This window comes from Haliotis asinina, chromosome 15 (genome assembly GCF_037392515.1).
Source record: "Haliotis asinina isolate JCU_RB_2024 chromosome 15, JCU_Hal_asi_v2, whole genome shotgun sequence".
Taxonomy (NCBI): Eukaryota; Metazoa; Mollusca; class Gastropoda; order Lepetellida; family Haliotidae; genus Haliotis; species Haliotis asinina.
In genome coordinates this window covers 24,576,748-24,591,105 of record NC_090294.1, presented here as the reverse complement: position 1 = coordinate 24,591,105, position 14,358 = coordinate 24,576,748, and the positions used below count along the sequence as shown (strand labels likewise).

General features: G+C 36.6%; 1 protein-coding gene across 1 annotated transcript in view; it reads left to right on the top strand.

Moving 5' to 3' along the window:
* LOC137264929 (uncharacterized) overlaps positions 1 to 14,358 on the top strand; it is a 77,300-nt gene that overhangs the window by 7,723 nt on the left and 55,219 nt on the right. The window contains exon 4 of the mRNA XM_067800282.1: positions 9,391 to 13,446. Within this exon, the coding sequence (XP_067656383.1) occupies positions 9,391 to 13,446 (4,056 nt within the window). The remainder of the gene's footprint in view (positions 1 to 9,390; positions 13,447 to 14,358) is intronic.

The window sequence follows — 14,358 nt, the reverse complement described above, 5'->3', positions numbered from 1 at the left end:
TATGGACTAGCCTGCAACGTCACCTGATCTTAATCCCAGTGAACATGCTTGGGACATTATAGGACATTATTATTGTTTACAGTTTCCATGTTCATCCTTAGACTCTGGATGAACTATAACAGGTGTTAAAAAGATGATGGCAGAACATCCCTAAACAGCAACTTTAAAGGCTCGTTTGGCCAGTGCAAAGATGTGTGGAAGCTTGCACTTGTGCTCAGCGTGATCTTATGTGTTATGAACATTTCTCCACTGTCCCAAAATGAACATTTTGATCCATCAACTGATGCACAACTGTGTCACACTTACATGCTTTTGATGATTTGTATGTCTGTAATTGCTCAATACAATTACATTTCATTTTGGTAATCTTTTAACCTAGGCCTACATAATGAGGATGTCATCCTCCCCGTATCTTCCCCGTATCTTCCAAACTAAACATGCCAGCTTCATCAAACTTGGTACATAACATGTGTCAAATGTGATCCCTGGATGTGCCTTTTTATCCCTCCGGCATGTAGTGCTGTGGGATATAGTCGAAGCCTCGTCCGTCCGTCCACCGTTCCATCCGTCTGTAATCATTTGGTTTCCGGAGCATAACTCAGAAACGGTGCAATATTTTTAGACCAAACTTGATAGATATAATAATCTCAACCTATAGTTGTGCCTTTTGTTATTTACAGATTTTTGGCATTTTTATCTTTTTTTGTTTTTCCATGGAACATTTTGGTGTAAGTGTAATGGTGGGGTGGGCTTCGTTTCCGGAGCAGAACTCAAAAACTTCTTAATATTTGTCAGCGTAACTTTGGTATTTACAGGTTTTTCTGATTTGTAATTAGCTTAGTTTCCATGGAAACGTTTCGGACTTAGTTTTAAAATGGAGGGATGGGCTTTGTTTCCGGAGCAGAACTCAAAAACTTCTTAATATCTGTCCGTAAAACTTGGTAGATGTGTGTGGTAGACCCGAAAGTGGTGCCTTTTGGTATTTACAGGTTTTTGTGATTTATTATTTTCTCGGTTCCATGAACACATTGCGGACTTTGTTTCCGGAGCACAAATCGAAAACCATTTCATATCTTTCAAAAGGTTTTGGCAGATATATGAGACAGATCTTGAAATGGACACATTTTGGTGTTAGTCTAATGGTGGGGTGGGTTTCGTTTCCAGAGCATAACTCAAAATCCGTTCTATATTTTTCTGCAAAACTTGGTAGCTATATCAATAAGAACCTAAAGTGGTGCCTTTTGGTATTTACAGGTCTTTGTGATTTATCATTTTTCGGTTTCCATTGAAACGTTTCTGACTTAGTCCCAAAATGGAGGGATGGGCTTCGTTACTGGAGCAGAACTCAAACACGATTCAATATTTCTCTGCAAAACTTTGTAGTTATATCAGTTGGAACCTAAAGTGGTGCCTTTTGCTATTTACAGGTTTCTGTGATTTATTATTTTCTAGGTTTAAATGGAAATGTTTCGGACTTTGTCTCAAAATGGAGTGATGGGCTTCGTTTCTGGAGCTGAACTCAAAAAACTTCTTAATATCTGTCAGGAAAATGTGGTAGATATGTGTGGCAGACCCCAAAGTGGTGCCTTTAACCATGTACAGGTTTATATGATTTATTATTTTCTTGGTTTCCATGGAAACGTTTCTGGCTTTGTCTCAAAATGGAGGGATGGGCTTCGTTTCCGGAGCACAACTCTAAAACTGTTCAATATTTTTCTGCAAAACCTGGTAGATACATCAGTTGGAACCTAAAGTGGTGCCTTTGCTATTTACAGGTTTCGTGATTTTTATTTTCTTGGTTTCCATGGAAACATTTTGGACTTAGTCTCAAGAGTGAGAGTGAGAAGTGTGTTTCGTTTCCGGAGCAGAACTCAAAAAGTTCTAAATATCTGTCAGTAAAACTTGGTAGATATGTGTGGCAGACCCCAAAGTGGTGTCTTTTGGTATTTACAGGTTTTTGCGATTTATTATTTTCTCGGTTTCGATGGACACATTTCGGACTTCATTTCTGGAGCACAACTCGAAAACCATTTCATATCTGTCAACTGATCTTGATAGATGTATGAGACAGATCTTGAAATGGCGACGTTTTCTGATTACAGATATATGGCATTTATATTTTTCATGAATTCCATGGAAACAATTCAAACTTTGCCTAAAAACACAATAAGTAACTGTCAGATGATTTGTCCTTTCAAACATGTGGGGACCGGGTGGCTGGGGATATGTCATCTTCTGATGACTCTTGTTTGGGATTAGACCCAGATATGGTTTTGTTTTTTTTTTCTTGCAATTTCCATGGAAACATGATATATGCTGCTGGCTATGAGGATGTCATCTTGTCTGGAGCATATCTTCCAAACTAACCATGCTAGCTACATCAAACTTGGTACATATATCAAACATGCCCCCTGGATGTGGCATTTTGGGGATTAGACCCAGATATGAATTATTTTTTTGTGTGATTTCCATGGAAACATGACTTAGGCTGTGACTATGAGGATATCATCTTGTCAGGAGCAGATCCTCTAAACTATAGATGTTAGCTTCATCAAACTTGGTATACGTATCAAGCATTGATCCCTAGATCCCTAGACTGAGGTATGAATTTTAGCTTTTGTGACTTAAGCTATGACTATGAGCCCCCAAACATGAACTTTATAGTAGAATTGGTATAGCTTCATTGTTAAAGGGGCACTGATGCAGAGCAAATAATGTGTGTCGCCAACGATCTAATTACGAAACCAAACTGCAAATTGGTCAGCGCCTGCTCCCTTGACCGTGACGGACAAATGGACTGGGCTCCGGTCCACATTAGCAGAATTTCTTCACCTGAACAGTCAAGGGGCCGGATGCCCATCATGTGCCATTATTTAAAAATATCCATGGTATTCCTTGTCTGATCATAACAAAATATCCCGGCAGTGTAGTTTTTTTTCGGATGCTTGGATGGTATAGTGACTGATCCAATTTGATCCTATTTCTGTGTTTTTTACCTCGATATTTAATCATGTTATATGAAAATGTGATATCTACAGACATGTAGAAAGCTATTTGTTTCAGTCCGAAAGATTAAAAAGCTTTGTATTTAGATAGTTTTGAGTGTTGGCCCAGCTGTGATAGCAAATATCATACGTAAATTTTGGTAGCTATGGTAGTTACCCTGGTTTATTATCTATGATAATGAAACACACAGTTGATTTATTTGAATTTGTAAACTAAAAATGATGACTTTGCCATTGGTAGAGAAATCTGAAAATTTTGTTACATAAAAAGAACTGATTACACCTATTTACCCAAATACACCGCAAATGCCTGCATGTTTTCCTTATGTAACAAAGTTCTGTTCGTATCTTCAAAACAGTTTTGGCCCATAAGTGTTTTCAGGCTTCATGCGAGACAGAGATCACATCTTCCTTGCTGTAACTCATGTTTGATTGGGTAAACCTACTCGTGTTATTTGTCATCATTCTCTTGATGGTCAGTTAATGAATTGATAACAGGTATAATTAGTGGTATCACCACTCAGGTTACTCAACAAAGGTTCCCATCTGGCATTTCTCCTGTCTGGAGTAAATACTCAACATTATAAATTAAGGCCTGTAGAAGCAAATGTATTGTATGTTATGTAATATGTGCATGTAAGGGTTTATCAGCCGAGTTACAAAAACAAACATCGATCAAAAGATTAACCGATAACACACTGATTGATTAATTACTTTTATCTTCTACAGAGGATTTGTCAAAAGGCAGTGTGTGTAGATGTACTAATCTATACTGACTACACCCTGTCGTAAAGTGCGAGTGTAAAAACAACATCCCCCCATCATTGCGTTGATTGATTGATTGCTCATTACTGGTTAACTAAATTACTTAGAATGGCGGACATCGTACAATTAGTTGCCAGGTGTGCTCTCTTGGGTGACCAATGAAAGGTTTATCAGGTTTTCACCAATGTGAAAGACGTGAATGATGTGTTACTTTTTCGCAAATTAGACTGTTGTAAGACACACGACACAGAGCAGGACTATTTACCAGCTGCAAATGAATGGAATATCGTTCTTTTATGTGGATATTGATGGATACATTCCTGAACAAGGTAGTAGCCTGACATTGTTGCTATGAAATTAGTCTGTTTTACATTCATTATTTGCATTTTGTTTTTATTTATTTGTTGTAGCATTCAGCAGAATCTAAATGACAGAAAACACACACTAGATAGAGAATGTGTGTGAAATAGCATCCCTATTGGCAGTCTATACAATGTTTAAATGTTACAGTCGTGTTAGAAATTTATTATAAGTACAAGCAGACTGTGTGTTCTTTTATTAATTTTCAAAATCATACAAATATGACAATAAACTAATTAAGGTTATGAGACAAAATATAGAGACGTACACTGTCTTTGTTATTTTTCCGTCCTAATAGTTTTTTACCATTTCTACCACTGGCAGATGATTAACCTTCAAAATGTTTTGTTTGTTTTCATAATACATTTGTAATGAAGTAAAAAGGACTTTACCTTAGTTGATCTGTCTATAATTATATTCTTAATTGCGCATACGGACTGTGCAGCAGAGCTTACGAACCAGTCACGAATTCTGGGATATCATCTTGGTACTCACAGGAGAAAAACAACAAAAGTTTAAACCAGTCCACAGAAATTGCTCCACAATCAGTGCCCCTTTAACGGTAGAATAATTTGGTAGTGATAGCTTGGGAAATTAACTGTAATAGATTTGTCTGTACCTGATAGTTTTGTATCCAGTGTCTCACTTATGCAGGGGCCTTTTGTAGTTGCTTCGTTTGGGAGGATATAGAGGTCTGACATAGAGGATACTAAACAACCTTCCGTGTAATACAGTGTTTATTAAACGAGTTAATGATTTGGTATCAAATGAGCAAAAGCGAGTTTGATACTAAATCTTTAATGAGTTTCATAGATATGGTATTTCACAGAAGTGAGTTTAGTTTTCTGTTTATAACTCGCCAACATAAATTGACAGAAACTGCCACGAAATTCCCTACAGTGAGATCACTCTCAGCTTTCTGCGAGTCAAACAAGGAATGGTAAAGTTGCAACATCGGCATTAGCATTGTGACGTCACAACTTTGAACCATTTTGGCGTCATACGTCAAGCGGTATTTCACTGGTGTAATATTACCGTAAAGATATTACACCGCAGTATCTTCAACGGGCAAGTAATAAATATGTATATCACATGGTGAGGGCTTGTGCGGCCATCTTGAAGATTTCCATTGTTCCATGATCATAGGTCAATTCACCGCATGACTGTACAAGTGACTTGGTTTTCAGTATAAAATGCCTTGTTGCAGTGATCGTACGGGTACCATTACACTGATATTGTCAGGTCTTCAAGACTCCCTCCTTGTTACTCAATGGGCTACGTACTTAGAGTAGGTTGGGGAATTAAAGTATTTATGATAAGTTAATGGTAGGTTGGGAAGGGGGACAAGTAGTGTAGGAACGAATAAGATGAGCATTACAAATTTAAGGGACATGTCAGGATTTGTTATTAAAGGATAGGCCGAGAGAATAAACATGGAAGTTTAGAAGGTAAGTTATGTGTGTGAATGAGTAAAATGCTGTTTTGATACGTTCTTTGTTTATTTTCAATGAACTCTTTCCTGTCAATTTTTTGTGTTGTTTCCCATGTGCTTGAAGTCCCATATTATAACTGGAATCTGAATTCCAAACAATGGGAACAGACTACAATATTCACACAATCAACAAAATTACATATCGCACAGTCCAGCGTAGTCTGTTGCCATTTCTGACCAGACTGGTTGAATTCGTAATTCAGCTGTCATTGGGTGTTCCCCAGAGGGCACCAATTACAACTTTGTCACACTTAGTACACATGTTCACCATGATCCCTAGATGTATCATGTGCCTTTTGGGGGTTACACCAGTGTGTGAATTTTATTTTTTGTGGTTTCCTTTATAACAAGTTTGACTGAAATTGGTGATTGTGCTCTTTTCCGGAGCAGATCTTTAACACTGTTTACTGTTTCTTCACCACATTTAGCTCATAGATAAGTTTGGTGGTGTACTGGGGCTTTTTGGTAGTTTTGGATGTATGAAAATAGTTTTTTTGCATTTCCATGGCAACAGGTTTGACTTCTACTGAATTTGGTAGTAGTGTTCTTTTCTGGAGCAGAACTGTAAAACATTACAATATTTTCTGCCATATATAACCCTTCCACACAGCTATATACACACCAAAACATTTGATATACCTTAATCATAACTAATAGACATATTCAAGAAGAATATTTTGCCAGTTTGGTTGATATTGATGACTTTGTCTTCTTGTTTTTCTTAGTTTCCATGCAAACGATTTGGTCTTTGTCAGATGATTTTAGGTCTTTCAAATATGTTTGGGACAGGAAAATGTCATCTTCTGATGGAATGTTGTCGATTAAGTCTTTGAAAGTAATTTATGTCCACATTTTAAGAGACAATATGTATTCATGTTGATGTGACTGACAGTTGTGGACATAGTTGTGTTTCACTTGTTCATATATTGTTACTTTCTGGAACCAGTTTTGTAAATAAGAAAACTTAATATTGAACTGCAAATATCTTTGTCTCATTGACAATGCGACAGAATAAATAGGTCTTCAAGATGAAAGTCTGAAGGTTTATTACAGGGGTTGAATTTTTTTTCAAAACTCTCCTGGACACTGATCGATGAAACTTGAAAATTCCATGTTAATATTAATTTCACTTGACAGCAATTAACAATTTGTTTTCTTTTGTAAATAATCTTTATCAATTTTATTTCATTATCAAAATAGAAATATGAAAACATTTCAGTAGTTTGGCAGTACTGTTCCATGGGAAAGTTTAATGTGGATATTTACTTGATTGCCTGTAGAATTCCACTTGACCCGGCGTAAAAGGTTAAACGTTCCCCTAGGTCAAACCTTCCTCAGGGAAACTTTTTCCTAGAAACGAAAACAAGACCTAGCTGTTCACGTGAACACATTGATAAGATATTCATTGTGATGTCAAGTTCCATTAACAATGTCCAGGTCATCTGCCTCATCATATATTGCAACCAGAAAAATTGATAAAAACTGCCATTAGAGATTGTCAGTAGTGTATTAATGGGAAAACTAAATCCAGAAATATATTTAAGGAATATTAGCAAGAAAAATGGATGAAATCTTTCAATTCGAAACCAAACAATTAAGGATGAACCAGATTGTTATGTATGTAGTTGACCCTTAAGCTAAGCAATAAATTAAAGAAAATAATTTGAAGTCAATATGTATCTTTGCACCATGAGTACTAAAATTATTTTAATAAACAACCCCTGGTTAAAGTAATCAAGTCAGAGGTGTGTTTTGTTTCTGGAGCAGAACTCAAAAACTGTTCAATATTTTTCTGCAAAACTTCAGTCAGAAGCTAAAATGGTGCCTTTTGCTATGTACAGGTTTTTGTGATTTATAAGTTTCTCGGTTTCCATGGAAACGATTCAGACTTTGTCTCAAAAATGAGAGGTGTGTTTCATTTCCGGAGCACATCTCAGAAAATTGTGGTAGACCCCAATGTGGTGCCTTTTGCTATTTATGTTTTGGCATTTTCATTTTTCTCAGTTTCCATTAAAACAAGTCTGACTGAATCTCAAAATGGAAGGATAGGCTTTGTTTCCAGAGCACAACTCGAAAACCATTTCATATCTTTCAACAAATCTTGGCAGATATATGAGACAGATCTTGAAGTTGTGCTTTTGCTGTTTACAGATACTTGGCATTTATATTTTTCATGAATTCCATGGAAACGATTGAGACTTAGTCTAAAAAACTATGAGTAACTCTCAGATTATTTGTCCTTTCAAATATATGGGGGCTGGGGGAATATTTTGTCTTCTGATGACTCTTTACTACTTATAGTTACTGTCATTAAATTGATTTTATGTGCTTTTCAGTTATTGTTATGTGGCTTCATTAAATGATGATCTACATCGTAATTATCCATCATTGATGGTATTGTCTACCAAAACTTCGGAGGTGTGGTTTTTCCTATACTTATCAGGAGTTGGTGCTTTCTCTAGGTCTTCATGTATTATGTGATTTCATGGTTATAATGATAATGATTTATTTGTATGGCGCCTGATATCCATCTGTCTCGGTGCTCGCTAGTGCATTATGCTACACCATGGAAACTATGGTCTGTTAACCATGTTATACCATGGTGTTTTATATGCTCATTTCAGCTGGGTATGTAGGAGTTAGGAGAGTGAGAAGGGGGAAAAAGATTAAATATTGTTGTCGAGTTGACACATGGTTATCTGCGACCCACCATTTAACTGTGGGATAAAGCATACTTTGAGACAGAATAAGTTTAAGGATATGGAAATTTTAAGTATTCATTGCATATTTATATACTTATCCTATGACATGTGTCCTTTCATCCCGTTCTCCACATCACTGATTACATATGTCATAGAACAAGATGAGAATGGGATCTAGCATGCTTTAGAGAGATGATTGACAGGTCCAGCTATGAGAGTTGGGGGAGCTGTCGTGTGGGTGAGAGGCCAGAAGATTAGATCTGAAAAATGTTCTTAACCAACTATTTTCGATGATAGTTAGTTGGTATTGAAGCAATCATCAAATGGGAAATTTCAACCATTTCCCAACACTAAATAAAATTATATATGCAGTTTGTTGTTAAAATGTCCAATTTTGTGTTTTTTAGGGTGATTGTTATAAAAAATCTCACCAACCAGTATAAATACAGCTATATGTAATAGCTCATTTGAAAGTTAAATGGATCTGCAAAAAATCAAGACGCCCAAAGTTTTTATTTCATATTAGTTTTTGAGTTATGGACTTTTGACATAACTCTAACACAAAACATTTGATTTTATCCATTTTGTTTGCAGTCTGTTCAACATCAAAAGCTTACGGATTTGCTTAAGAACTTTATCATATAAAAGTTGATAGCTAAACCAGAAGAAAAAGAATTCTGTTAAGAATTTTTGGTCAAGAAAGGTCACATGACATATACCTTTTTGCTAACTATATGATGAAGCAGATTAATCCATGTAAAATATCACATCAAGTTAATATCTGGTTTCCTATGCTATATGATACAAGCATGCTACTATATGAATAGTTTACATATGTGTGTTTTTGTTAGATCAATGTAAACGATGTAACATTTGACTTAGTTATAACCAGTTGACATATTCATGAAGAGTGTTTTACCATCGTGGAGCATATTGATGACTTAGTCTTCTTGTTAACGTGGTAAGTCTTGATACCCCTTAGGTTAATGCATATGTAGATCATTCTAAACATTTCATTCGTGACGTTTTGCAGGATATGTTTCACAGGTATGTCTTGTCTTTTCAGGTTGTGAGGAAACACTACAAGATGATGCTTGTAAAATCACTATCAGTGCAAATGGAAGTGATGATGCCTCCTATGAAGATACAATTGAAGACATTGGGCTTTCTGTTTGGTTTCATTTGAAACGATGTGGAAATTTACAGTCAAAACTGAGACCACATTTCTTTGAGATAAAAGAAAAAGCACAAGACAATATTGTATTAACATATATGAAAGAGTCCATAGTTAGTAATGGCTTTTTCATGTCTCAGTGTAAGACGATTCGTCAAATCTTGAAGGAAACTACTGAAAACTACTGTCAGGTAAGCATCCAGAAAGATGAGAAGCAGAAGGAGTTCATTGTCAGGAACTGGACCAAAACTAATTTATATCAGTCAAAAAAGGCAACAGCTCACAGAGCTCGCAGTGGTTGTTTAATCATTGTAGCTGACAAGTCTTCCAAAGAGTGTTTGGATGGTGAAGTCCAAAAGCTGAAGGAACAATACAAACATGCACTGCAGTTACAGGATGATGTTGATAATCAATCTCCTATAGAGGGAAAGAGAAACTGTTCACCACAACCAGAACTACAAACAAGCAGCCGTTTAAAGTGGGAACCTGGACAGGTGTTGCTGGAAGGGGATAGTGAAATGGTAAATGTAATGCTGCAAACCACAGTATCCTTGACAGATTGTCAGCAGTCATTCCTAAACACCCAACCAGAAGCACAGAAATATGTTATATCATGCTTTAGAAAACATGGCATTGATTGTGCATTTGACTTCAGTGCCAGAGAACTTGTCCTGACAGCTGTAAAAGATGTACAGAATAAAGCTTTAGATGAGTTTGTTCTTAGTCAGTCAGTACCATGTATCAGGGTGTCTTGGTTCTCTATACAGGACCTGACAAACATGTTGCAGGAAAGGGTTCAGAATTCTAAGGGAAAGTTCATGGTAGTCGGAAATGATATCAGACATTCATTAACTGTTATGGCAACAAACGATATCTTTCAAGATATTTGCTCAGTCATTGGCATCATCATGGTGGATGCTGTGGAAAGAGAAATAGAACTGGGCCCAGAAGACTTCAAAAACCTTCTTCTTTTGAAGCAATGGAAAGAGTTTGATCCTCTACTGGTTGATGTCACTACAGGTGTTGTGTTAATTCGAACTGTTCACAATAAGAGAAAATGTTTGATACTGGTAGTAGGTAAAAAAGAACATTTTGAAGAATTGTCTCTGGAAATTGATGGATATTTTCAGTCAAAAGCATGGAAATGTATCACATTATCAGATGATGAGCACAAGTTAATTCAAACTTGTCAAGGGGCAGTGAAGTTCATAGAGCAAGCTGTGAAGGAAGAAGGTTACAAAATGCACATTAGAGGCAATGTTGTGCTGATATCAGATGATATCAGTAAATTTAAAAGAAGCTGCAGTCACTATATAGGTCTTATTTTATCAAAGATCATCAGACAGGAGGAGCCTATATTTGAGTTTTTCACTCTGGAAGAATTGCATGATCTTTTGTATAAAGATTTCAAAGCATACCATGACAAGCTGGTGATTCACATTAACAAACATGAACGCTGTCTTACATTGACTGGAACAAAGGATATTTTCCCTGCTGTGGAGGAACAGTTTGAAAAGATACAAACCCAATACAAAAGAGTTGAACAAGAAGTTCCTTTGTCGCCAGAAATGATAGAATATTTACATACACAGGGTCATTCTGAACTACAGAAAATGGAAGATGACCTCAGATTGAAGTTGACTTTTCCAGAACAAGGGGAACCATTTTGCAGAGTATCTGGGCCTCTGATTGGAGTAGAAAAAGTTAAGGGGTGGATTCATGATATCTGTACTCTTAAAGAGCAAAAGATAATTTGTAAAGAAACATCTAGAGTTATAACCCTCAAAGAACTTGAGCACCAGTTATTGAAACAGTCAGTTTTTGCGAGGGATTTTGTCAGAGAGGCATATGAAGAGGAAGGTTTTGCATTTGATATGGATTCAATGTTTAGAAATGCAACAGTAAAAGTTGATGAAAGTAAAGACATGCCAAAAGCACTGAGATTGTTGTCCTGGTGCTTGGAGATAGTTACAGTTGACCTTGGTCAGGAGCAAATAGACCTAACTCCCAAACAGGCCAAAGATATGGTTTGTAGACATTTTCCTGATTTCAGCCAAAAGATGTTTGTATTTACAAAGGAATCTGATCATATGTTGTCACTCATTGTAACAAAAGATGTTGCTGCTACAGTGATCAGAACTCTGAATCAGATAATGGATGATTATGCCCATGAAGAAGTTTGTTTATACTTGGAACCTGAAGAAATTGCTGTTGTGATGAAGCAGGTGGAGAAAATGAAGCAGACAAAGTTACATAGTTTGCATTTGTTTCCCACTAGTGAAAGTGTGTCATTGAAAGGAGCATGTGTTTCTGTCAGGAAAAGTTGGGAAGCAATATGTGAGTTGTTGAGAGTAACAAAAATGTCAAGGAATGCAAAATCATCTCGTACAATGAGAATGTGTGAACAAGCTGTGTCAGAACTAGTCTGTGTCGCTTTGGAGAAAAATGAACAGATTAGACGTTGTTTAAAACTATGCTTTGATGACCATGGATTTGACTTTGAAGTGTCCAACAACAAGTTGAGGTTGTTTGCTGGATCAGTAACAGCTTTACAAAAGGTGAGGGAAATCTTCCCATCTCTTATCATTGAGAGAAGATTTTGTCTTGTGAATGAACCAGTTGTCAAGCTGCTTGGCATGGACAAAATTGGTGAAAAGCTTTGTTGTGAACTTTCCTTTGATGGGAAGTTGGTGACGAATGTTGATGTTGACACATGTCAGATAAGAATTGTCTTCCCTGAAGATATCAGAGACATTGTTGAAGATCATTTTCATCATTTGAAAAAGATGTTTGAGGAAGCAGTTATTGAAACTGAAGAGGAAGAACATAATGTTCAACAGCTGGAAGATGAATTGTCCCATAATGAACCAGTCCTAAGGGGCAAGTTCAGATTATATGAAGAGGATGGAAAACTACATGTTGTGGCAGCAGGTGACTGCTTGATGTTGGTAAAGAAAAAAGTAGAGCAGATGCTCCATTGGAAAATACGGGAGAGAGGGGTTGCAAAGAACCTGCCAAAAAAGGAATTGAAACTGACAGAGATACAGTTTGAATTCATACAGAAGCCAGAGGTGATCACTTACATTGATGAGAAGCTAGATATATTTCAGTTTGAAATCAACAGAAACAGAAAATCTCTGAACGTCTATGCTTTAAAAGCGCACTCACTTGATAAATGCAAAAGTGATATACATGCTTGCATGAAAGAGGACACATTTGACCTGTCAGGTGGACCTGTTGTAGAAAATGTGTGCCTATCTCACATAAAAGACAAATTAGATGTTCAAGAACCACTCCATCATGGTAAACTTCTGATCAGAGTTGATGATCAAAAGCAGTGCTTGGCCATAATTTGTACGGATGATGTCCAAGAGCCTGTTTTTCGTGCACTCAGTGGAATTATGAAGACCTATTCTAATACAACACTCCGTTTACCTCTATCAAGCGAAAAATGGGGTCATATCAAGACATTATTTCCAGGGGAATTGCGAGAAATACCTCAAGATGTTAGAACAGAGTACTGTTCTGAACAAGGTCTTCAAATTATGGGCCCAAAGGAAGAGGCCATTCAAGCTAAGGCAATATTTGAAGAGATCATAGAAAAGCTACATGTTGAAGAATTCCCCTTGTATGATGATGTTGAAATATTCCAGACTGATGAAGGACAAGAACTGATAAATGACATACAGAAACATTCTGAATGTGTGATAACAATTGATGACCATGAAACGTTTGAAAATGAAGCCTCTGAGATGGCAATTAAAGACTATCTTGCTCAGTTGCACCTGGAACAAACAAGTGACTGTGTCAGACTGTCTCAGTGGACCTCTAAGGGTAACTGTATGATCTCTGTCATCCAGGGCAGTATGGATGATCTGTCTGCTGATGTTCTTGCTGTGCCTGTTGTCGGAGGGGAGGTCCCATCAGCACTTTCATCTCTGAAAAAAGGTAAGATTTCAACCATTTAGTTTTCACTGACCTGAACTCTGACAGTACTGTATCTGTCAACCAGTTTTCCTGCAAAAGAGTATAAGACAGTGAGCCGTCTGATATTTAGGTACACATTTTGTTTGGTTAATATTGACATGATGGGTGTTCAACATGAGGCTATCTTCCTATTTTCTCATGAAAATAGGCGAACACCTTGAGTCTGATCCATATAATATCCACTAATATTTAGGCCATTTATGTCCAGTGGAATCAGTTTCAGCAGAATCTCATCCCTGTTTATTTTTGGCAATATGACATTTCAAATTTACACACCCTAGACACGACAAAATAAACTTTTTCATGTAAAAAGCTCTGTTTCTGTTATAATTCATTTTATAAGAGAAAGAACAGCCTTCAGGCCAATTTCACTTACTGAGATATCACTGGAATATATTGTTTTCAAATTTTAAGTGAATATTCCTATAATCTTTCCTTACAAATTTTTAGGCTTTTAGTCTTAAAAAATGGCATAATGCATCAAGTTGTTTATCATTATGTATTCAGTGTGTCATCTTCTATCCCGCCATATAGTGAAATATTGCAGAGTGTGATGTAAAACTAACCTCACTCATTTATAAGTGCTATTTATGAAGCACCTTTATCCATGCACTTGTTAAACTCAAGCTGCCTATGAGGCACAGGAAGGTGACAGACATTTGGCATATTCACTCATTCACTGCGTGGTGAACAGAGGCAATTTCTTAACAAACTCACATGCCTAGGTTAAGACCATATTTGTTACATAAGAGACCATATATATAACGAAGTTCTCTCAAGTGTCTCCTGATATCAAACATATCAACATGAGTTTATAAAGTAACAAATATTTTAGGCTTGCTGAGGATGTTTTAACCTTTATCAACTAGTGTT